This window comes from Pagrus major, chromosome 11, assembly GCF_040436345.1.
Source record: "Pagrus major chromosome 11, Pma_NU_1.0".
Taxonomy (NCBI): domain Eukaryota; kingdom Metazoa; phylum Chordata; class Actinopteri; order Spariformes; family Sparidae; genus Pagrus; species Pagrus major.
This window is the reverse complement of record NC_133225.1, coordinates 19236422-19259039: the sequence shown is the minus strand read 5'-3', so window position 1 is coordinate 19259039 and position 22618 is coordinate 19236422. Positions and strand designations below refer to the sequence as shown.

At 38.9% G+C, this 22618-nt stretch overlaps 1 protein-coding gene across 2 annotated transcripts in view; it reads left to right on the top strand.

Annotated features, from left to right (window-relative positions):
* Positions 1–22618, top strand: part of acap2b (ArfGAP with coiled-coil, ankyrin repeat and PH domains 2b) — a 56549-nt gene that overhangs the window by 11653 nt on the left and 22278 nt on the right. For both annotated transcript variants that reach the window (XM_073475997.1, XM_073475996.1), the window contains exons 2-9: positions 4661–4718; positions 7601–7720; positions 8728–8781; positions 11209–11267; positions 12268–12451; positions 16178–16222; positions 16311–16406; positions 21778–21852. In XM_073475997.1, the coding sequence (XP_073332098.1) occupies positions 4661–4718; positions 7601–7720; positions 8728–8781; positions 11209–11267; positions 12268–12451; positions 16178–16222; positions 16311–16406; positions 21778–21852 (691 nt within the window). The remainder of the gene's footprint in view (positions 1–4660; positions 4719–7600; positions 7721–8727; positions 8782–11208; positions 11268–12267; positions 12452–16177; positions 16223–16310; positions 16407–21777; positions 21853–22618) is intronic.

Genomic DNA, 22618 nt, shown 5'->3' with positions numbered 1-22618 from the left:
TCCAGGGAAAGATGGCTGCAGTTGCCTAACCTTTTTCAGGCCATCCTGCGTTGTTGAGAGACTAAAGAAGAGTATTGCTGGATATAAAATGTTATAGATCTGCTTACAGCATGTATTTAAACATTACAATTGATAATTAAAGAAGAATTGGCATGCCCATGCTTCAATTCCTCAAACAAAGAGCCTTACTTTACTTGATGGATTAGTAAAGGGAATATTGTGGTGGTTTTTGTGAGGGGATAATATCGGTGTAAATACCCTTTTCTAAAGATTGCACCCAAATATTCCAGTGATGTCTAATCTGGGACATGCGGCTTTGTTAATACTTTGCCCCTTGATTGCTGGTAATATTGGCGAGCCAAGGATTGAAGCTTGTACTCGCTGCATTTGTACAAGCAGAATGCCCAGTGTATAAATATAGAACAATATAAGAAGAGGCCAAATCCTCTTGAAGTCAGACACTGGAGTCTTTCAGCAGTCATGAGTCTGGGTGATTCACCAAAGAAATGGACTTTGCCTGTAGCAACTGACAAAGGCAAACAGGGCTTGTAACATGCTCTTTAGCTTTTGACCAGGATTAATGTCTCCATCAGAGGGGGAAGCTCTTTATTGCTTTTGACCCTTTTTTGCCCTCCCTGTCTACTTAAGTCCTTAGTTCATTCCGCCGTGTTTGGTTTGTTAACAAAATCTCATAAAAATGAACACTACAGCATGCAACTCCGTGTCAGTTCCCATGTTGTGTGGCTTTTTTTCACAGACTATGTTTGTTGAATTATTAAGTACAGAAGATATAACAAGTTGATAAAACAGATACTAGTTCAAGTTTAGGTTTATAGTATATTTTCTTTTATACAGTTATACAGTGTTGGTTTTGCACCTAAGGGAACATATTCGGCAGAATTGGGCCCAGTCAGTTTCTGCAGGCTCAACAGTTTGGTTTTGACATCCTGTTTCTGCCTGTGCATGCTTTTCTGATTCATAAGCTGCAAAACCAGTTTATTTTTGTCAAGGCAAGAGTTGACCAACCAGCTATGTTTGGGCTCAGGTTCAGCAATGGAGCACCACTCCAGAAGATATTGAGGCTTATTCTCTTGATGGTAAGATCTTTGGCAGTACAGAGGTCAGACCTTCATGCAGCTAGATATTGGTTTGTCATTATTAGGGTTGGGCAATTGGACGTATGTATCATCTATCGGCAATGGGCTCAACTCATTGCCATTTGTTTTGTTTGATCCGATATTTTGGTATATTTTTGACATTTTATCTTGCTAATTTAATGGTGCGCCTCCTTGAAAATTTAATTCAATAAATGATTAACCTGTGCCAAAAATAGGAACAGGCAAAGTCTCAGATTTTCTTACCGTGATTAGAAAGGAGTCGAGGAGGAGCCGGACTGACCAGCGCAAAGAAATTGCAAGTTACCGGAGCAAGTTGACGAGCAGTGCAGCTCCATCACTCGCGCTGAAGAGTTGGGAATAAATTTAACTTATATGCAAGTCCAAAAACTGTTTGAAAAATGCAGCGTGCAGCATTTCGTATTCATATTTTTCAGGCACAAATCCAATCCATCTCTGTGCACTGAGGAGTGCAGGGATGAAGCGCTTGTCTGGTGGGAGCCGAGTGTCTCTTGGAGATGGCAAATTGCTTCAGTTAGGTCCTTTGGCTTGCTGGTTGTGTCCGGTTTAAAACTGAAAAATTCCCAAACTCGTGATTTTGTCTTTTTTTTTTTTTTGCAACAAGCTCCTCCATAATTGCCTTCGCTGAAAATGCGTGCAGTGCTGGTGCAAACTTCTGTGAATATATCAGCAATCGCCAGTTGATGGGCTGATGGTGGCCGGTTTTGCACATTTTTATCATATTGCCCAACCCTATACCATGAAACTGATATTTTCTGAGATGGTTATTGTACTGTGAAAATCTAATACTATTGCAACCCTTACTTCATCAAAGATATAGGTTTAGAAGATCTCTGACGTCTTCTACTCAGTTAAATCAGTTATTTGCTGTAGCAGAAGTATATCCAGTTTTTTGTTTTCTCAGTGTTGTTTCTTGCAAATAAAGCACAAACGTTAAAGCCTATGCATATAAGACGAATGCAGTGGACATGTATATTCTATCAGACTAATGTGAGTCTGAAAAGATTAGATTAGAAGAATTTGTCTATGTGATGTTAGTCTAAACTTACTGAACACTAGGAGTACTTTACATGCTTCTTTATACAAGATATATCAGAGCTCAGATCATATGTGTTGATAGATACAGAATATAATTTAGGTTGATTTTCTGTAAATGGGGGATGGAGTCATTCTTTTACATTTTCGATAAGGCAATCAAGTGACAGTGAAAAAAACAGACTGCTTATGTTGCCCAGGACTCTTAAACAGATACCAATACAATGCCCTAGATTCAGTATACAGTATAAAACAGGTTATACTGTATACATATAGTTCAAACACTTCTGTACTTCTAGTGTCATTAAAAATATGTATTTGGGGATATTTCACCTTTACTGCAACCATTATGCTATTCTCTGCTTCTAGCCAAGAAAAGAAAAGTCGTACCTCACTGTCATATTATAGCCTTCATACTTTATATTTATCTTTTAATAAAAACAAAGAAAAATCATCAAAAGTCATTTTTTCACTGTGGTTGAAAGTGGTATCAAATATCAATATTTTCAAGGTATTATATTGAAGTTAGAAATTCCAGGATTGTAACAACATTATGTACTTGTTCACAGCAATCCTTGATCTCAGCTGGCACAGTCAGCCTCCTGTTTTTCCCTGACAGTGGCCACATGTTGGCAGCTGTCAGTGTGACACCATACGGTAGAACAAACAGCTGGAGGGTCTTTGGGGAACATCACCCGCTGCCACGGCGAGGTGTCACTCTTAATCCCTTTGCATAAACTGACACACGTCGCACACAGACTCGCACACTCATAGTGCTGCACGATATCTTGAATGAAAAGAAAAACATTTACATTAAAGCATTAAATTAATGTTCTTATCTCCAGTGTTTAACACAGGGGGAAACCACATAATTAGCCTGAATTAGAAGATTATCCCTTTCACTACAGTTGTAAAACATTTCCAGTGGTCTGTTGTGTGAAAGTAAGGTTTCCTCTCTGCAGCTTATTACTGCTAAACTGAGCATGAATCACCTAAAACTCACATGAGAGCGGTAGGACATAACTGATTATAGAAGACTTTACACCGTGTAGAAGTAGTACTGTGTCATTTATTCAGTTCTGCTCTGGCTCCATCGTTCACTGTTAATCTTTTTAATCTTGCCTTTGCTGCTTTGTTTTTTAGCAGTAAAAGGCAAGGAGCATTTCTTTGTGCTGGCCAGTTCTGCTCCTTTATGAACTTAATCCAGTGTTTCTGACTTTGCAGGGTGAAAAATCATCACAAATACATCTTAATGTGTCTGAAATAGCCAACATAAATAATTTATATTGGGGTGATGAAAACAAACTGCCCTTGGATTTTAATTACCAGTTCTCCTTCATATTTCCTGCTGATGTATCATTGAGTAAACTAAACAAGTAGCTTCATAACATTGTTCGTGATGGTTGCACACATCCTATTCAGGGTGTCTGGAGGTCCTTCAAAAGTCTTAACATGTCTTGAATTTAATTATAAAAGTGTAACACTTTAAAAGTCATTAAATAGCCTGTGAGGTCTTAATCATAACAAACATTTTATTTAATTTCATTTATTCATCTTTTCATCATACCTTATTGTGTTTTCCCTAAGTTTACCATGTACTATAGTGGAGCCACCAATCAGCTGCTTATGTACCTTTCCTACACTGAAGTAAGGTCATAGTAATGTGCTTTAACACGGATCATTATCAAAACTGAGTGGAGATTAATTCATCAAGGCTGTGCTGGGTGTTTCTCTTTTCCCTGCTCACATGCTCAGAGGCTGTCGATCCTGTGGAGAACCAAGCTGTGCTTTGTCACGTTTTAAAGGGCCGAGTGCCAGACCTGACTCCAGCCCTGCGGTATTACCCAAAATGGCAGCTCTCAGTTTGGCTGCCTCTAATGGTGTATGTTTCTTATGTGCTTGTGTCACTCCTGGGTATAATATCATGTATTGCAATTGTAGTTTTCAGAGGCTGTAATTGTATATTATGGGTGTGTTGGTGAAATGCTAATTGTTACATTTAATTTGAAGTATCCACTGTATTTAAAAATGGTCTAGAGGATGTGTGTGCATATGCAAAAGTTGGGCAAATAGTTGGCCAATGATTATAGAGCATGATCCGTAAAGTTTGTGCTGTCAGTGATAATTGTTCTCTTTATGCATGCACTAAGGTCAAATAGAAGATTGTAATGTAGGACATATAAGTTCTTTGCTTGTGAAGGAAGGTTGATACAGAGTAAGCTGATATTTAGTGTCTCATCTGAAAACATTCTCACTTAGTCTGTACACAAATGACACAGGACAGGTGGAAACTGGTAATAATGTGGCAAAGATGGTAAACCAAACTAACAATGAGGGAGTTCAAGTTCTTTGAATATGCACTGCAGTTTGGTTTTTTTATCTTCTTTTCAAGATCTCAGTCATCTTCAATGCCTCTCAGTGTCTGTGAAGTTGATAGTATTGAGTCATTGTTCCACGTGATTTCAAATGCTTTTTTTCTTTCCCCACAGAGCAACCATAGAGGAAGTGGAGGGGGATGTGTGTGAGTTGGAATCTAAGCTCGACAAAGTGAGTACCACCCATGGAAAACATTGCTTAATTGTTCATTTGTTCTACTGTGTGTGAACTGGCAGCTGCAGAGGAGATCCTGTATGTGGAAAGTTGCAGGTTTGTCCCTGGCCTGTCCCTAGTACATCCCCTGATAGATTACCTTTGAAATTAGACTCTAATAAAGACCCTGAAGAGGAAGATGACACCCATTAAACTGTAGTACTGAAAAATTTACTTGCGTAATTCCTCAGAATCACAAATTTTGGAGCAGATCACATCACTATTCATTGCCAACACAGTGGGAAATTAACACCAACTGCTAGCCAAAAGGTGCTTTGCCTGGGCCTGATTAATTCTCTCTTTGAGCCCTTTTGCCAAGTAGCATGTAATCATCTTTTATTCAAACAATCACATTTTGTTTATCAATATCATAAAAACATCAGCTTTTGGAATCCATTCTGTCCATGACGGGGGGATAGAAACATTTTTAGTGCCATGATACTCATTATGGTTTGGTTTTTTCCCAAACAATGATGGGAAAACGTAACGGGCTACTTATCACTAGTTATATTCTGCAATGATATCATACCAATCCCTCCTCTCAGTGGATCCCCGCTGAGCAGAGAGTATGTTCCCTAGCTGAGGGCGAGACCTGGTAGCTTGGAAGATCCCAGTTCATTGTTCCTGGACTTACAGTCTTACAGAGTACCACCCTCCTCCTCACCCCACCTCTGTGACTCAGCCCGGGCCTCACTTCCCCTCTTGCTCTGGAGAGGAAGGATCTGCAGGGGAGTGGGTGTGTTGGTGTGCATGAGTATGGTTGTGATAGCGTGTGTGATTGTGTATGTGTTGATGGGTGGAGTCGAAACAGTCCAGAGTTCAGCTTTTTCTTTGAGCTTCCTACATGCTAGACAAGTTCACGTACAGCCACGTTGTCAAAAGTAAACACACTTTTAACTGTGCCAGTATTAGATTTGCTATTTTTGATAGGAGACTGTAGCGGTGGCTGGCTGGTATCTTACAGCTGAGGTTTCAGATGTACTTCCAGATTACGCTGAGGTCAGATTTGATTGAACTGTGGTTCAAATTTTTTGAAATGAAAGCATCAATAACAGTGTTAGAGTGAAAGATTTCTGGACTGCAGTTCATTAAGAGATCACTATTAAAGGTGCAGTATGTAAGAATTTTGGTTGAAAACATTCAAAACTTAATTAAAATTATCAACAAAATGTGAAGGAATAACATATTTTGGCAAAGTGCTATGTGTTGCAAAGCTTGTGTAGCATGCTAACCTGCTAGCCCCGCCCTGACCCAGTCCAAAGCTCCTGTGCTAGCAGTGTAAACACGGACTGCTAGCCGAATGGCTAACTGAGCTAACTAGATAATGGCAGCTTTAGTTGGTAGCAGTTAGTGGGTACTCTGCTAATATGCTGCCACTAAATTGTTTAGAGTATGAATTCAACAGGTGACCAGTTCTTACGTATTTCACCTTTAATCAATAATAAAAAACAACAACAAAAAAACCCATTAAAATTAAACAATACATTACTGAACTCAAACTATAAATACACTCAGTTGCTAGTTTACTAGGTACACCGAGTCTAATACAGTCCTGCAAAAAATACCACCTGGATAGTTATTTTAGAAGGGCCAGTTTGTGATGCTGTTTCATTATACTGGGAGCTGTTTCTGACCCACCTCATTGGTATATATGTGGTCAAAATAAAGGCTGTTATATTAGACTGGATTGGTTTTTAGCTAGGTGTACTTAAAAAAGCAGTGGTAGTCGAGTCTTAAAGAACCAGCAGGTAGGATTTAATGGCATCTGGGTGATTGTAATCAACTGATTAACCCCTCACCTCACCCTCTCCTACATTGGGCACTAAAAAACTCAAAACATGTGATAGGCCCTCTTTAGAGCCAGTATTTAATTTGCCCGTTTTGGGCTACTGTAGAAACATGGCAGTGCAACACCCTGCTCCCTCTGTAGATATAAAAGGCTCATTCCAAGGTCACAAAAACGCAGTTCTCAGTTTCAGTTGATTATACACTAATAAAAACACAATTATGAACATTTTATTCCATTTCTGCCCTAAAATCCCTCTAAATCCTACACACTGGAGATTTCATTAAAATTAGCCAATTTCATTAGGTTTGAAGTCCTGGCTACTGATATAATAATAGTTTCTCATGGTGGACAATGACGCACCAACAGCAGAGTGGTTTGATTACTAATATGTAATAGTTGCTTGCATGTAATACCACCACCTAATGGGTCACTTTTGGTTGGTCTCTTTATCTTCTGAACTTTGCTACTAAGACAAGACAATATACAACTTAAATCATTTCCTTTACTAGTTTTGTTGCAGAATACTAATCTAACCTGTCTTGAAAAAGCCTTAATGAAGGAGAAACAAGCATTTCAGCTTTTATTTATTAACTGAGTGTTGATCATTCACTCTTTTTCTAAGGAAACTGCTTAAAATCACCATTTTTAGTTGTGTTATTTAGCAGCTTCAGCTGCGGTGGCAGATTCAGACTGTGTGTCATCTCCTGTGTGGGAGTGGATGGAGACCGGCCAGCGTTTGTTGTGAGTTTACATAACCTGGAATTATCTTTGCCCCCAATGAGTCAGAAGGGAAAGAAGTGCCTGTTGTTAATTACCAAGAAACTAAGCAGCATCAAGCTTTTCAGCGTTGGTCTGCAGCTCTGCAGCACCAAGTTCCACCAGTTCTACCATTTCTGAATCTGTTTTTAGCAGCAAACTTCAAATGTATTTAATAAGAGAAAATACCCTGAAGAAATTACCTGCATCCTCGCTCTGTTTTTGTCTATAACTGCATTTCTTAATTTCCCTTTTTGCCCTGTAAGCATTTGTCTCTTTCTCTTTCTCTGTGCAGTTGGTGAAGTTATGTATTGGGATGATTGATGCTGGAAAAGCCTACAATGCAGCCAACAAGCAGTTTGTTAGCGGAATCCGGGAGCTAGCCCAGCAGTCCACCAAAGATGAGGTCATCGAGGTAAACAAACAAACAACCTGGCTTCATCTGAATCCTAGAACCTCACCAGCATTAATGTTATTACAGTGAAGGGGGGCCTCTTTTGACATTTAATAAAATTATGGAATATTTCATATTATTTAAAGGCATAATGTGCAGGACTTGTGGGTTGCTGTTTGTAAACATACCATTCGAAAGCAATTCTGGAGAAAGGTTGTTTATTGACCAGATTATTTGGTTTCATTCTTTTTTTCTTGGCGAGCCACCAACCCAAAGTATTCAACAACCTGGGAAAGAGACACCTGAACACAGCAATGTACAGATACAGACAGCATACACACTTCTATAGGGCCACAACTGATGACTAAAAGGGATTATTTTTGTAGAAGTTTGTACATCTGTTTTCTTAGAAAAAAAATTCCATAGCACACCTTGTGCTAATTTCTTAGTAAAATGATAATTAGAGTTAAAATCAGTACAGTGTATTACCATGACTGACTTATTCCTAGTTCCTAGTTTGCACGCACTACCGTCTTTCAGCCAATAAGAAAGTCGTGCCAGAATAGATTTAAATTAGGAACAAAAATTAGGCCTACAGAAACCTTGTACTGTCCATTGGGTCTTACCAAGGTCAGATGTTGTCTTTTGCTTTTTTTCCCTCATATGATTTTTGCATGTTGCAGCAAGCACTTCCTGTTTTCCTTTGTGTGTTTTGCTCTTTACTTTTCCCTTGGGTTTGAAGTTAAGCCGCTGCATGCATTTGTAGGGAGTTACTTAGCCAAAATAATTCTTTCCCAAAGTTTTATTGTGTCACCAAAAGGACAGACAGTCTAGCCGTACCTGTCTGACAGAAGAGTTTGTGTTTGCACAGACATGTCTGTGATGGAGCATGAGTATAAATTTGCATCCATTTTATTATTTGTGGAACTTTGTTTTAATACAGACTTTGTTTTTATTGTTTGTCCTGTGGGATTATCTATATTTCACTTTTATGCTGACATTCTGTCTGTCTTATTTTCTCTTAACAGTCCAGTCTCACAAAGTTTGCTGAGAGCCTGCAGGAGATGATCAACTATCACACGGTATGCTATCCCTGCCATGTGAAACCGGATGTATTGTCCCTCTTCTGTCTTTTCTTCCCCCTTTTACAGCTGGGTGATGACGAAACTCAGCTGGGACAACCGTCTGGAACAGCTCTTTAACTGTCAGAGTTTTTATTTACTGCTGGGAAGGACCGCAGCAGACTACAAAAGAGGAAGTGGGTCTGTGAGAGGACGGCCACTGGCTGGAGAAAGGAAACCAGAACGTGAACAAGAACATTTTATAGAGGATTAGCAATAAAGTTTGGGTGCCTTTGAGCCAGATACTTAACATTCAACTGCACTCATGGGGCTATTTAGAAGTAGAAGAAAGTGGCTAAGCAGTTTCCAGGTGGGATACTGTAAAAATGTGCCTGCATGCTCAGCAGACACTATAATAAAATAATAATAAAAAGCGGATAACCTTTGAAACATTACTAAAATGTCAACATAGCTTTGGGATTTCAAAAACACAATTTGCATCTGCCCCAGCACATAAAGTCCATCATATAGTAAGAGGATCTTCCTGTCTTATAAAATGTACTCCCTGCCTCCCATGTTGTGGAACGTTTATTTATTGGAATAAATCATGCGTTACTGAGGTGAACATGATCAACTTTTTACAATGTGGTTGTCCTCCTGGAGATAGCTGAACTACAAGAACCATACGAGGCTTCATAAGTATTCTATTGGTCTTCAAGATTTTACAGCATCTAAAGCACCCTACTTCCAACCACTAGATCCTGCACAATAAATAAACATGACACCTTATCCATTGTTTTATCCTTTCTGTCCCCCACTGACCTCTCCGAGGAGCTCAGTAGGACAGATCTGATTATGTGGCTGTTCTCTCCCCAGTGTCCCCTCGTTAGGAGGCATGACGCTGACATTTAGAGATGGAGACAGACATTTCTGTTTGTCCTCTCATTTATAGTCAGACAGAGAGGAGGCGCAGGGCGAGCTAGAGGCTTTTGTCTTACTGTAAAAGTTTTTTTCTTGATCTCCGCTGTCATGTCCTGTTTTCAGTAACTCTGCATAACATGTTCAGAGTGAGTTCCCCAGTCAGCATCACACTGTCTGAGGCATGTTCGAACATACAAGCATGCTGGGGGGGCTGCCACAGGGAACGGAACCTGTGCGATCTGTGTGGTTGTTGGATGGAAATGATTTGTTTAGATCATGAACTTTAACAAGTTGAATGTTAAAGGTCCCTTATTGATGAAGTAAGATTTCTAAGTGCTATATACTGAAAGTACTTTGAAAGTATTAAAACACTCAATCAACAGATAAATGCGCACAGTCCTTCTTCAGAAACTGCCTTTTAAACAAGCTGTCAATACTTCTGTAAGGTTGTAATTATAGCCTGGCTGATAAATCGGCTGGTCAATGTTCGCTCATCACAGATATATCGGTATAAGCGCGTATGTTGTCCAATATGTACCGATATGAAAAGTTGGGACTGCAGTAATTGACAGTATGAGAAAAATAATGTGTTTTTGGAACATTAAGCATGTAAAATTTCTCTAGTAGATACCCTAAATAAAAGTATGAACCTGAAATATGGGATCTTAAATAATGAGCAGTCAACCTTGATTGAACCATTGATTTATAAGCTTTATTCATTATCCATCGTCATAGCAGAGAAAAGCACAGGTGTACAAACTGTACCATTCACTGGTTAAATTGGATACTGTATACTGGTATGTCTTTTTAACTAGTATCCCAACAAACTATAGGGTGGCAGAATACTGTAAGTCTAATACTAAGAATGCTAGAATACTAAGTCTGTTTCCTCTTATTAGCTTCATGATTAGACCCCTAACAGCCTCCAGGAGACACAACGCCAGGCCTGCGACTGTGACTCAACAGTGGAAACTGTGGTCATGTCAGCTGACTGTCAGATAGGTTTTTGCCACTCAGCGATCTTTCAGCACATGATCCACTCAAACACAGTGCTCAATCTGTTTGTCACTAGTAGCCTCTCGCAGTCACACTGCTCATATTGTCTTTTCTGGCCATGAAATCACACTTAAGCCTGATTCAGAGAGTCTGCTTGTCTGGATTTTTTCCTTGGCATCACATTTTTAAGGAAGCATGCAGGTTAATGAGGGCATGTCTCATTACCAAGAATAAGCAAATTGCGTCATTTCTCGTGTTTATGAGGGGAGTTTACAAAGTCAGCTTGTTTGTGTAAATTTAGCTGCTTAATTGCAGCCTGTGATGTTAACAAAAATCCTCCTAAACAGAGGTGCTGAATGCTGACTTGCAAAACATCCTGTGACCTAGAAAGTGAATACATTTATCAGTTGTTTGCTGTTTTTTTTAAAGAAGTGCCTTAGAGGTATTTAATGCTTAAATTGTTCAGTTAACTAGTGGGATTTTGCCAAACAGGAGTGTTTACTCTTTCTTTCTTGCTTTCTTCCTTCACAGATATTATTCGATCAGGCTCAGAGATCAATCAAGACCCAGCTTCAAACATTTGTCAAAGAGTAAGTATTAATTTAATACAGATTGATAAAACTGGGTGAATTTCTGGCCAATTTTAGTGTTTGAAGAATGGCATGAAATTCTGAATTTAAAGCAGAAGCTGGAGGGATGTTATTCAGTATATCTGATCGGTAGACATCCAGACAGGGCAGCTAAGGACACTAAATTATATTAGTGTGTCTAATAATATTTTCTAGTCAAATCAAGACCTCATATCACCCTCCTACTACTGAACTGGATTCCAGACTGCTTGTATAAATACAGGAAGCACAATTGCAGGAAACGGTAGGGCCTTCTGGTTTATTTCATTATAAGGATTAGCAGCTTTTGCCCCTGGCACACGGGGCTTAACACCCACATCAACCGCACCCATACTTCTCAGAGAAAGCTGGGAAACACATTCTATCATAATTAGTCGCTACCTTGCAGCACTCAAATATAAATCTCACTACCAAAGTAAAAATGTGGGGGAGCACAGTTTGATCCTTCTCATCCTCCATAAGATAAGTGACACTGGCTGGTCACTTACACAGCACAAGAACTGGGTCAAATAGTTTAGTCAATCATTTTCTTTGTTTTAACCGTCTTGGATTTCCAGCTGACCAAAGATTTATGAAATCACCATTAACCTTTATGTGTTCCTGTTGCCGAACCGTGTTGTGTTGCTTCATATTTATAGATTATACATTTGACCTTTCCCCTCACAAGATTGTTGACAACAAAGGGACCTGTCTTTTTTGGCCTTTGGTCATAGTTTGTTGAACCCATTAAACTTTTTGCTTAAATTGTGTGAAAATGCTGTTGTATGTTTTTGTAGCATCATCTAAGAGTATTTTTACCCAGCTCAAGTAACAAGACATATTTAATGAACAACAGTAAACGAAAGACTATTACCTGAAAAACAAATTCGTAAAACCTTTACTGTGACTGTACTTATTTACTAATCACTGAATTTATTGTGTCTGATTTTATAAACCTCTGTCCCCTCTCGTCCTTTGTCAGCGACCTACGCAAGTTCAAAGAAGCCAAGAAACAATTTGACAAAGTGAGTGAAGAAAAAGAGGCGGCCCTGATCAAGAATGCCCAGGCTCCCCGCAACAAACAGCATGAGGTGGAGGAGGCCACCAACATCCTCACTGCCACACGCAAGTGCTTCCGACACATCGTCCTCGACTACGTCTTACAGGTACAGCAACTCGGTTAGGGATTTCAGTTATAGGTAATGAGCAAAAGTGAGATCAATTTGCTCTTTAAGAGAAAGGTGTTGGAAGTCTTATGCTGCACAGAAGTAGGGGAGTAGCTCTAAATTTCAAGTATCAGTGGAGTGACTATATATTTCTTCATACTTGGGCTTAAAATGTTCTTAAAATAGAAATGATAGAAGAGCTGTGTCCATACTATAACATTACATGCTTTAATCATAAAACTCTTTTAATGTTGAGGTTAGTTTTGTTCCACATGAAACGCTCCATTGGCGTCCTCTAAATTGATACAGTATTCAACAGAACTATATATAGCAAAAGATTGCTGACATGCAGCTTTTAACAGAGAAGCTTAAAACCACACACCATCATGTAGGATGTTTCTCTGTGCACCCGAGCCAACATGGATTTTTTGGGTATGGAACTTATTATGCTGAGTCAGGTTGAAAAGACGCTGATGTGGCACAGAGAAGAATGAAAAGCAGCTGTGTATGATTCTATTACATCCAAAGTGAAGCTCCTCCACCTGTCATGTTCCAGTCCACTACATCAGGGTGGATTTGGCTCAAAAGGAAAAGTTGCAGAGGACACAGAGAACAGCAGTTCAGTTAGTTGTAGCAGCATCAACGGGACTAACAGAAGAAGGTTGCAGACGTTTTGGACTTCTTCTTGTCTTGAATAGTGGCATGATGGTACATAGTAGCATACTACATCTATAAACACTTACACAGATGAATTAATAAACTGTTAATTGTTCTGTTAAAGGATATTTGGCGCACACACAATGAATGAATGAATGAATGAATGAATGAATGAATGAAATGCCAGTAGAAAGTTTGAAAGTTATGGTCAGTAACAAAATGATTGCTCAATGTTCTTGTGAACAATAAACAATCATGTTGGATGCAAAATGGTGGAGAAATTATTAATATTTTTAGGTAAAATCATTTAAGAACAAGCATTAGAGGAAGAAGTACATGAGAAAATGAGATCAGAACGTCTTGAAGATTGCTGCTCTATTATTACCAACATTTGAAGAAAAACAACTGGTACCAAAATGAGTCAGGATTTACAATTTTACTAATGAGATACTGTAAAACACTCTCTTTTGAAACCGTTGATTTTTAGAAGTTGAATCATCTGTGCAGAGGGAAATGACTTTCAGTGTGCAAATATGTTCCTTCTCCTTGTGCTTAAGTTGTTTATCTGTTTAGTTCTCTTTGACCAGGCCAATTCAAATGTGTTAAAATAATGCCCTTTTTATTTTATTTTCTCTGCTTTGTTTGTTTGTTTTTACATTTGAAAAGAAACATTATATATACAAAAGTACAGGAAAAAAACACCTTTTTTAAAAAAAATGTTTTATCTTAAAGTAGTTTGAGTTTGATTCTTTTAAATTCCCTCCCCTGAAACAGCCTGGTTTAAAGAATTTTAATAACATCAGTGTTTTTGTGCTGAGCAACAGACATAACTTATGACACACCTACTAATAAAATGATTAAGGGCCCAGAATGAGGTTGTCAAAGGGCAGCATTTTGCCCACAGGCTGCCTGTTGAATAGGTCTGTCTTGGACCCTTGTATCACACATGTCTTATATTCTGACCTTTTGCAAAAAACTGCTCATGTTTCATTGAAAACATCAGCTGGTCTCTCCTCTTGGCCACAGTAACACAGATGAATGCTTCTTGCTTTCTGATAAGGCAGCTGCCAGCCCTGCCATTGAATCTCACTCGAAAGGAACAGACAATGCAGTACAGGCAGGCACAGTTTGCTCCAAAATTAGATTTTGAAAAGAAACCCAAAAAGAGCAGGTTTCAAAATAGGTCTGGCAGGCTGCTCCATAGGCCCACTGCATAATCACTTCCCCATAAAATGAAGCCTTGCTATGAGAAATTATTTGAGTTTTTATCTTGCCTTTTAGCATGCTTATAGGAAATCTATAAGCCCAGCAGCTAGCGCAGCTGATTTTTATGGGTCTCCTTTAAAGTTTCACATTCGGGTGTTCTGTCAGCACTTTAAACATGCTGCTAACTTCTGCAGCTGTGCTTGCAGGAAACATTTGAGACAGATTCTCACTTTACTTTTTTGTTCTTTTTAGATTGTTTTTGTGGCATTTTTTGCTTAATTATACAGTGCGCAGTTTACAGTGACATGCAAGATGGTAGAGGGGGAGGAGGAAAATATACGAGAGAGGTTGTAAGCCAGACTTGCATTCATGACAGCTTAAGAGTGGAGCATGTTTCTTTTACCCTGCTGTGCCACGTAGAGCTGGATCATGAAATACTGAACTTTAAACTTTATTGCTTGTTGGTCAAGCCTACACAACACAACATGTAAATGTAAAAAGATGAAAATTACAATATGTAAAACAGCCATCTCACTACATCCTGATACACAAACCAATGCATAAAATTTAAATACACATACAACACAGAAAAGTAAAGCACTGTAAAGTTGGATTTGTATGTTAACAAAACTTAATGAACCTGAAATTTCTCACGCCTGAACTGTCTGCTCAAACTTTGTGTGTTTACAGGCCTACATATGTGTAATTACCACAACTTACCAACCAATTACCATCCAAATGCCCATAAATTTTGCTTGTGGCAGAGGTGCTGCTACAGTCAAAACTACAAACTAACTGTAATTGAGAGAAGGAGGAGGGCTTGTAAAAGTTGTGATGCACCAGCCACTGTGGCTAGGAGATGGAAAAATAAGCTTCCATCCCTGGGTGGGAATTAACATCTGTGTGTTAACAAGTGTGGTTCGTGTTGCTATGGAAAGGGTTTTTACAAATATCGCTGGCCACAAAGAAGATTTGAAAACTTGTTTAGTGATGTCCCTGGTTTCATGACCACAACAAAGGAAAACCATTGGACCCAGGAAAAACAGAGGCAGAGTTTAAAAACTGATTCAGAAGCTGCTCCACCTTCTGTAGTAGCCAAATGCATTGACTACGCCCAGTCGTTGATTTTAAGCTCACACAGCAGTCATAAGTTTCTGTCCGTTGCAGCTAGCATCACCGTCAGCATTTACTACCCGCCATAACTTACCTCTACTCTGCAACATTAACCTAAGACAACCTCCAAGGCCAGATGAGCAGCTCAGTGGTAATTAGCTGAAGATGAGGAAGGGTCTGACAGGCAGAGAGAGAGACAGAAAGGAGGCCCACAACGAATGCATCAGGGTAATATAGATGATATGTGAGACAGCCTACAACAGCATCCCTATGTTAAACATGAGACATGGAGCACCCCCTGGTGCCAGTATGTGGTACTACTGTCTAGTACTGCTTGGGGGTGATGGTGTGATTTTATACTTGAGTGTGGCTCATTTCATGCTTGTCTGCTTTCCTTCATTTCCCTTTTTCATAAGTTCTTTTTTTTGGTTTCATCTCTGGTCCCTTACCTCATTTCCCCTTCTGTGTCATGTGTCTTTATGTCTTTTTTTTTTATCTCCCCCTCTGCCACTTCCTCTCTCTGTGAATTTTTCTCTCAGATGTCATATTGTCACTGTGTGTGTGTGTGTGTGTGTGTGTGTGTGTGTGTGTGTGTGTGTGTGTGTGTGTGTGTGTATTATTTATTTATTTTAATTTGTTGGTTGCTGCTTGTCTCTTGTATTCGTTAGTGTTTTGCTCAATCGAGCCTTACGGAAAATAATTGAAGATCAAAACCTCTTTAAACTTGTCACTCGTTTTCATTCATTACAGATCAATGTGCTACAATCCAAGAGAAGATCAGAAATCCTGAAATCGGTAAGTACACTTATCTATCTTATCTATCAAATGATCATTGCAGCTGCAGCCCATTTAGCTCTTTGAATATTCACTGTCTTCTCCACAGATGTTGTCCTTCATGTACGCCCACCTGACGTTCTTCCACCAAGGATACGACCTCTTCAGTGAACTACAACCTCTAATGAAACTGCTTGGAGGACAGGTACAGACTATGGTCTACTCACATGTAGATATAATCACACACACAACGCAGTATCTGTATGCAGCAAGACATTCTCAAATCTTCAGCAGTAGCAAAGGAATTTATTTATTTTTGTTTTCTTTATTTGTTTATTTGATAGGAACAGAGCACATTAATGAATATCAATGTTAAACTACAAGATTTCATCATGCTGGACTTCAGCTAGAATGTGATTTTACAACACTAGGTACATAAGAAAAACAAGTACATTAAAAGTAACAAATATACAGATACAAATATACAATCCATGAGTAAAACAGACAAAATACATCCTGCAACATGTCCAGTTGAGCTTCCAGATGATTGTAAACACACAGACACACACTTTCAGAAATTTACAAAAGCAACTAGCTAAATTTAAGGTCCTCTTGCTAAACGGACAGTTTGATTCATGTTATGTCAAAGATTACAGTCAGGATTGCATCATAAGAGGTTGTTTAAAATAACAACAAAAATGAACATTTTTCTTATTTAAAACACAAACTTGGGTTTTGTCATTTTAATACAAAATGTAATTATATGTTACAGTTTTTACCACATTTTTGAACCATTCAGACATTCTTTTTTTTTTCATTTAGATTTTCCAAGCCATATCAATGTCATATCTGGTATAACATTCATTTGTTGACATAAGAAAATAAACTCTGCCTGAACTTTGTCAGCTAAGAAATTAATTTGGATTGCTCACAATTTATGTAACACTTCTTTCCTTAAATTTTGAGTTAACGCTTAAAAATAAACACTAAGTGGGTCCTGGACAACATTAGCAGTGTTATTAGAACACACAGTATAAACTCTTTCAACATAAGCAAACATGAATCTATTTTGAGCAGAGTAGCGGAATAAATGTTAGCTATGTTTACATTCCAGTGCAGTGTCATGCGTAAACACTTTTTATTATGTAGACGGGGGCATTATTGTTTGGTTACCTAAATAGCGTTCCTGTTCAGAGGCTTATTTAGAGCTTGGAGTGTTTCAGGTGAAAAATCTGAAATGTAACTGTAACTTGGGTTAAGATTGGCATCATTGCTGCACAACTGCAGTTTGACCTTCTGCCATCACCTCTAGACGACCTCTCTCTTTCTCCGTGTGTGTACGCTGCTATCTTTTTGTAATAGCTCAGCTCTGTGTGTGTCTGTGTGCATCCTCTGATAAACAGAGCCTTCCCTCTGAGCCAGAGGATGGCCCGAATGTAACTTTAAGATGATTATCACAGTGGAGCTGCTGTTACAGTGAACAGGAATGAGGAAGAAAGCAGCCAGAGGGCTGGAAAAGGTTTTCCCACAGTCAGACTCATAGGGTTGATAGTCAGCTGAGCAAAGGCAGCAAAGAAACCCAAGATTGATGCTGAAGGTTGTGGAATATAAACTCTGAGGCTGGAGCAGAGGAAGAGCTGAATGAGAGGACGATATTTCTCAAACTTTGGATGCAAGACGAAGGAAGAAAGGAGTCCAGCCATGGAGTGAGGAGTTTGAGGAGCAGAAGAATAGAGGGCACTTTTTATGTTTGGACCAACAGGAAAATGACAAAATGAAACAAAATAGTGTTTTTTTGTTTGAGAAACAAAGAAAAATACCATTTTAGAAGCCAGATCTGAAGAGACAGTGGTCCTCTAAATTGGATTGGAGGGAAGAGTGTGGTTTCTAACCCTCATGCTCTGAAGTTGGAACCATCTGACGTCGGTACTATCAAGAAACTGACAGAAAGTCAGGACCCACTTAGAAAAGCAGATTTTAGGAGGGGATACGAGGCAGAATGTAATCTTCTCAAAGCAAAAAGTGATTGAAGTAGAATGGAAAGGCATGGCCTGTAAGCCCTCAACACTCAAAAGACTGCAAAGTCTGTGAGGAAAAAGAGGAGAGAAGTGCAAAAGACTGTTTTAGAAACCACATCGTGGAGAGAGGGAGGGAAAAAGAGAGAGGGTTGGTTTCAAGCTGATGAATAACTGAAGTATAACTGCGCTGTGTGGATTGTAAGCCTGTCGCACTGAATTTGGAACAGTGCAAAACTGAAAGGAGAGGAAGATTAGAGGCTGAGCAGTGGGAAGCAGCGACAAGAGGATTGTGGATTATTTCTTTTCTCCTCTCCGTCATGAAGCTGAAGAAGGTGGAGAGGCTGTGCCGGGAGGTGTGGAGGAGCTGTCAACAGGTTGGATAATATGACTTGATGCCTGTAACCAATGAGGAAGGGATCAAGGATCAGAAATGAATGCTAGTACGCTTTGGTTATTATTTTATGAGTAAAGTTTGGTGAGAGGTAATGATAGAGGTAGGAAGTGGGGAAATACATCTGTTTTCCTACCTGGGTTGGAGTAAAAGCAGTGTACACTACTTTAGAGGACATAGGACATTTAGTTTTGTTGCATGATATTTTTGCCAGTGTTGTTTTTGCTTGGGAACAGAAAAGCACAACTTTTTAGGAACCAAAATTAAAAACTAAAAATACTTGTATTTCATTAGCCAGGTGTGTAGGAGAGGAAAAGGTAGACCAAAAGTTACAAGCAAACTCTCGCAAACTGTTTAACATGCAATAATGCATTTATAGTGGCAGTGTGACGTTTCTGATATCTGATGAAGATGATACTTTCATCAGGATAAAAATCTGAAAATTTTGCCTGATGAAGCTCTTGTACTGAAACATTTAAAATAAATGTATTTTTGCAAGTTAGACAGTGTGTGGGAGTTTGCTTGCAACTTTAGGAGCCAAAATTATAAAAAAGATTTTAAAAATGTGTCCAGAAAAAGTAGGAAGATGTTTTGCACAGTTACTGATCCTATATATAAACAGAAGCTCAGTAACTGATACAGAAGGTCAGAGTCGGAAAAATGTCAAGACACTGAAACATGTAAATATTATCTGGAAGCAAATATCTTAAAATTATATCACAATCATTTTAGACTATATCGCAATACACAATATGTATCTTGATATTAAGAAATCTTCTCAAAGCACTTCATAAATGTTTGGGGGACAGAATCAAATATCACACCATTTTTGACTAACTACCTCAATATTGATGTATGACAATATTCTGTACTCATAAAATATTAATGATATTTAATATTTGATGATAACCCTTACCCAATGATTAACCCAATGATATTTTTGATGAACAGTCATCAGTAATGTGGATATAATGACAAAGTGGGTAAAGACAAGTATCAGAACAAGTCGAACAGTCTGAGTTCAGAACATTACATCAGATTACTGTAATGCAGCCTTTAAAACCAGGAAAAGTGAACACTTACGCCATATCACAATATAAAGATATCCAAAAACTAGACGATGTATCATCTCATATCAGGATAATGATGGATCAATATGTTCTTCAGCTCTAGTTTGAATGAAAACCATATCATTCATGTCAAATATGCCACTTTCTGCCTGAGGCTGCTTCTAAATATAAATCTGCTGGTTGCATCTTTCCATGACACATGCCTCAGGGTTGAACATGTGTCGAATGAATATTTTCATTCAAAAGGATGTTTTGTGTCTTTTCCATGAATCATGCAGCATGTGATCATAGTTACATGTCAGGGCAGATCTAAGCAGAAGGCTTGAGTGACCAAAATGCTTCAGTTTGTTTGGCAGAATGAAACATTTGAGGTGACTGTCTATGCTGACATTGTCAGTGGTAGCTGCATAGTAAGATTGATAAGATGGTTAAGTTAAGGTGAGTCACTGTCACAAAATATGTGCTTCACACTCAAACACACATACATCTGCCTCTGCAGATACAGATAGAAGCAGATAGATGGCATCGACTGGACTGGACTTGTTGTTATGGTGAGACAAGGGAAAACATTTCCCATCTGATGTTATCAGCCTGCCGCTCTGCCGACGTCCACCCATTTCCTCTCTTAACAAAACAAAAGACCTGGCTCCCTCAGATGCTGTCTTCTCTTGTATTAGTGGGTGGTGGCATTTTTTCATATTTTCCTCAAAAGTGATATATTTTGTGAAAAAGCGCACGGTGAATTTAGCAGAGAATAAGTTAAATGTTATTTTAATGTAAATTTTAACTGTTAAAAGCAACAAAACAAAACTATACAGTGTCAGAAAGAAAGTCAAATGTTCCACCCTCCTCTCTAATTTAGGTCACTGGCTTTTCTGTAACCCATTAGTATGAATTGCCATTTAGCTTGAAGTTGTGGTACAGTAACCAGTGTCTGTAAAGACACCACAGGAATTAAAATGCAGTGAAGTAAACACCCATGTTTAACATGCCTTTCAGGTCTGTTTCCTTGTTTCCTTTTCCTTTCTTCTGTCCTTGTTCTTCGTGATTGCACCGACTTATTAGCCCACATCAATTGAATATAGCCAAAGCCATAAGATATCAAGGCTTTAAAGGCATAGATTGCATTAAAGGGGTCACAAAGAGACTGATAATGGAAATGTTGATAAGTTATATATCATATCTTTAAGTTGTATAATTAAGAGTACTGGGTTGGCTCCATGACGTCAAAGTTTCTGTTATCAAGCCAAATTTCAAGAGTAAAGACCAGAAACAAGTTAATCATGTGTGACTTTAGGTGCTCTGTTGTAAAATAATTATTCTGTCACATCCCCCAATTACAGCACTAACTGCCTTACTGAAGCTTGAAACCCTACTCGCTCCTTATTCACGTGTACTATACTGACCTATAGTCTGATACTGATCCTTTTGTGTTTTAGGCCGGACGCATGCTGATTTAGGTCACATTGTGGCAACAGACTATCAAGAGGCACAGAGTAGAATTTCACTGCTGTAAGGCAAACTGGCACATTTTCAGCATCGCACTTTGACCTCCAGCCTTTTTTTAATTTGCTGCTCTCTTCTCCGTTCAAAAGATCCTCTGTTTTCCTCTCTACACGCGATGGTTACTCGTGGGGATGGGGAGAATCTGTCATCCCCCCATCCAATTTCACACATGATGAAGCCTCCGCAGAATGGCCTGTTTAGGGGAGAAGGCTGGTCTTGTCTCGATGTAGCCTGTGGAGAAGTTGTTTATTTGCCTGAACCATTTATACTCTCTAGATTGGAAAGGGAAATAAAACGGGTTCATGCACACACATGCGTACCTACACTGAATTCGAAAGAGTGGTCTTTTACCTGTGATTTCTGTTTTGCGAGAAAAAGTCTAAGAAAGAATGTGATGTGTTCATATTTTGCTTTCAAAATGAGTTTTTTTCAGTCCCAGTAGAGTGAATGTACCCAGTACAGGAATTGGCATATCTTAAAAGAAAAACTCTGAAAATGTACCTTAAATGTTTGCATATGCTGTTTTGAATTAGGTATGTGTGACCAGGTGGTTTGTTAAGCTTGTCTAATCAGTTGTTCTGTCACTTGCAGTTGGACCAGCTGGTGGTGGATGCTGCCAAAGAGAAGAGGGACATGGAGCAGAAACACTCCACCATCCAGCAAAAGGTACACTCACACTCAGTCAGTAGGGTCCCATCCTCACTCAGATTTAAACACAAATGAACAAAGCACAAAAACAACATCCCATTTTTAGTACTTGACACACAAATCACAATACAACATTATGAGTTGTGCAACTGTGAATGAAAACCATCACAACTTTACCCTCCCTCCATCTGCCCAACAACATGAAAAATAAACAGAAACGTAAACACACTAACTCACTCAGTGTGTGTTGTAAGGTTATGGCTGTTCTTCAGTCACAAAGCCTTTCTTATTGCACTCAGGCCTCCTCCCATTAAAAGTAAACCCACAGCACTCAGCTGGGATCTTGCAGAACTTACCTTCTACCCCATGGCCAGGTCATCTTACCCCCTCTTTGTTTGGTTAAATCAAATTCAAATGATGAGTAATGTATTTGCAATTAAAAGAAATATTGCATATAAGCAAGCATTCATCCATTAAGCTATTTACTGGAGATTTGTCATTTGAGTGAATGGAGGTAGTACTCCACCCTCAGGTGTAAGGTGATCCCTGCAGATGATCTCAGCCACACACCCATGCATTATTGACGGAAACCCATTTCCAAACAAACACGGTTGGGTTTCAGTACGTTAACCTCTCGGGTCAGCACCCAACCAAACATTTATATCCCCAGTGAGTCATACTTTTTGATGTAGTTCCTTCTAGAAGTTTTGACAAGAAATGGCAAGAGCACAAATACGATACTTAAAACTATCAGAGCATTTTTTGCCCTTAAACATATAATTTT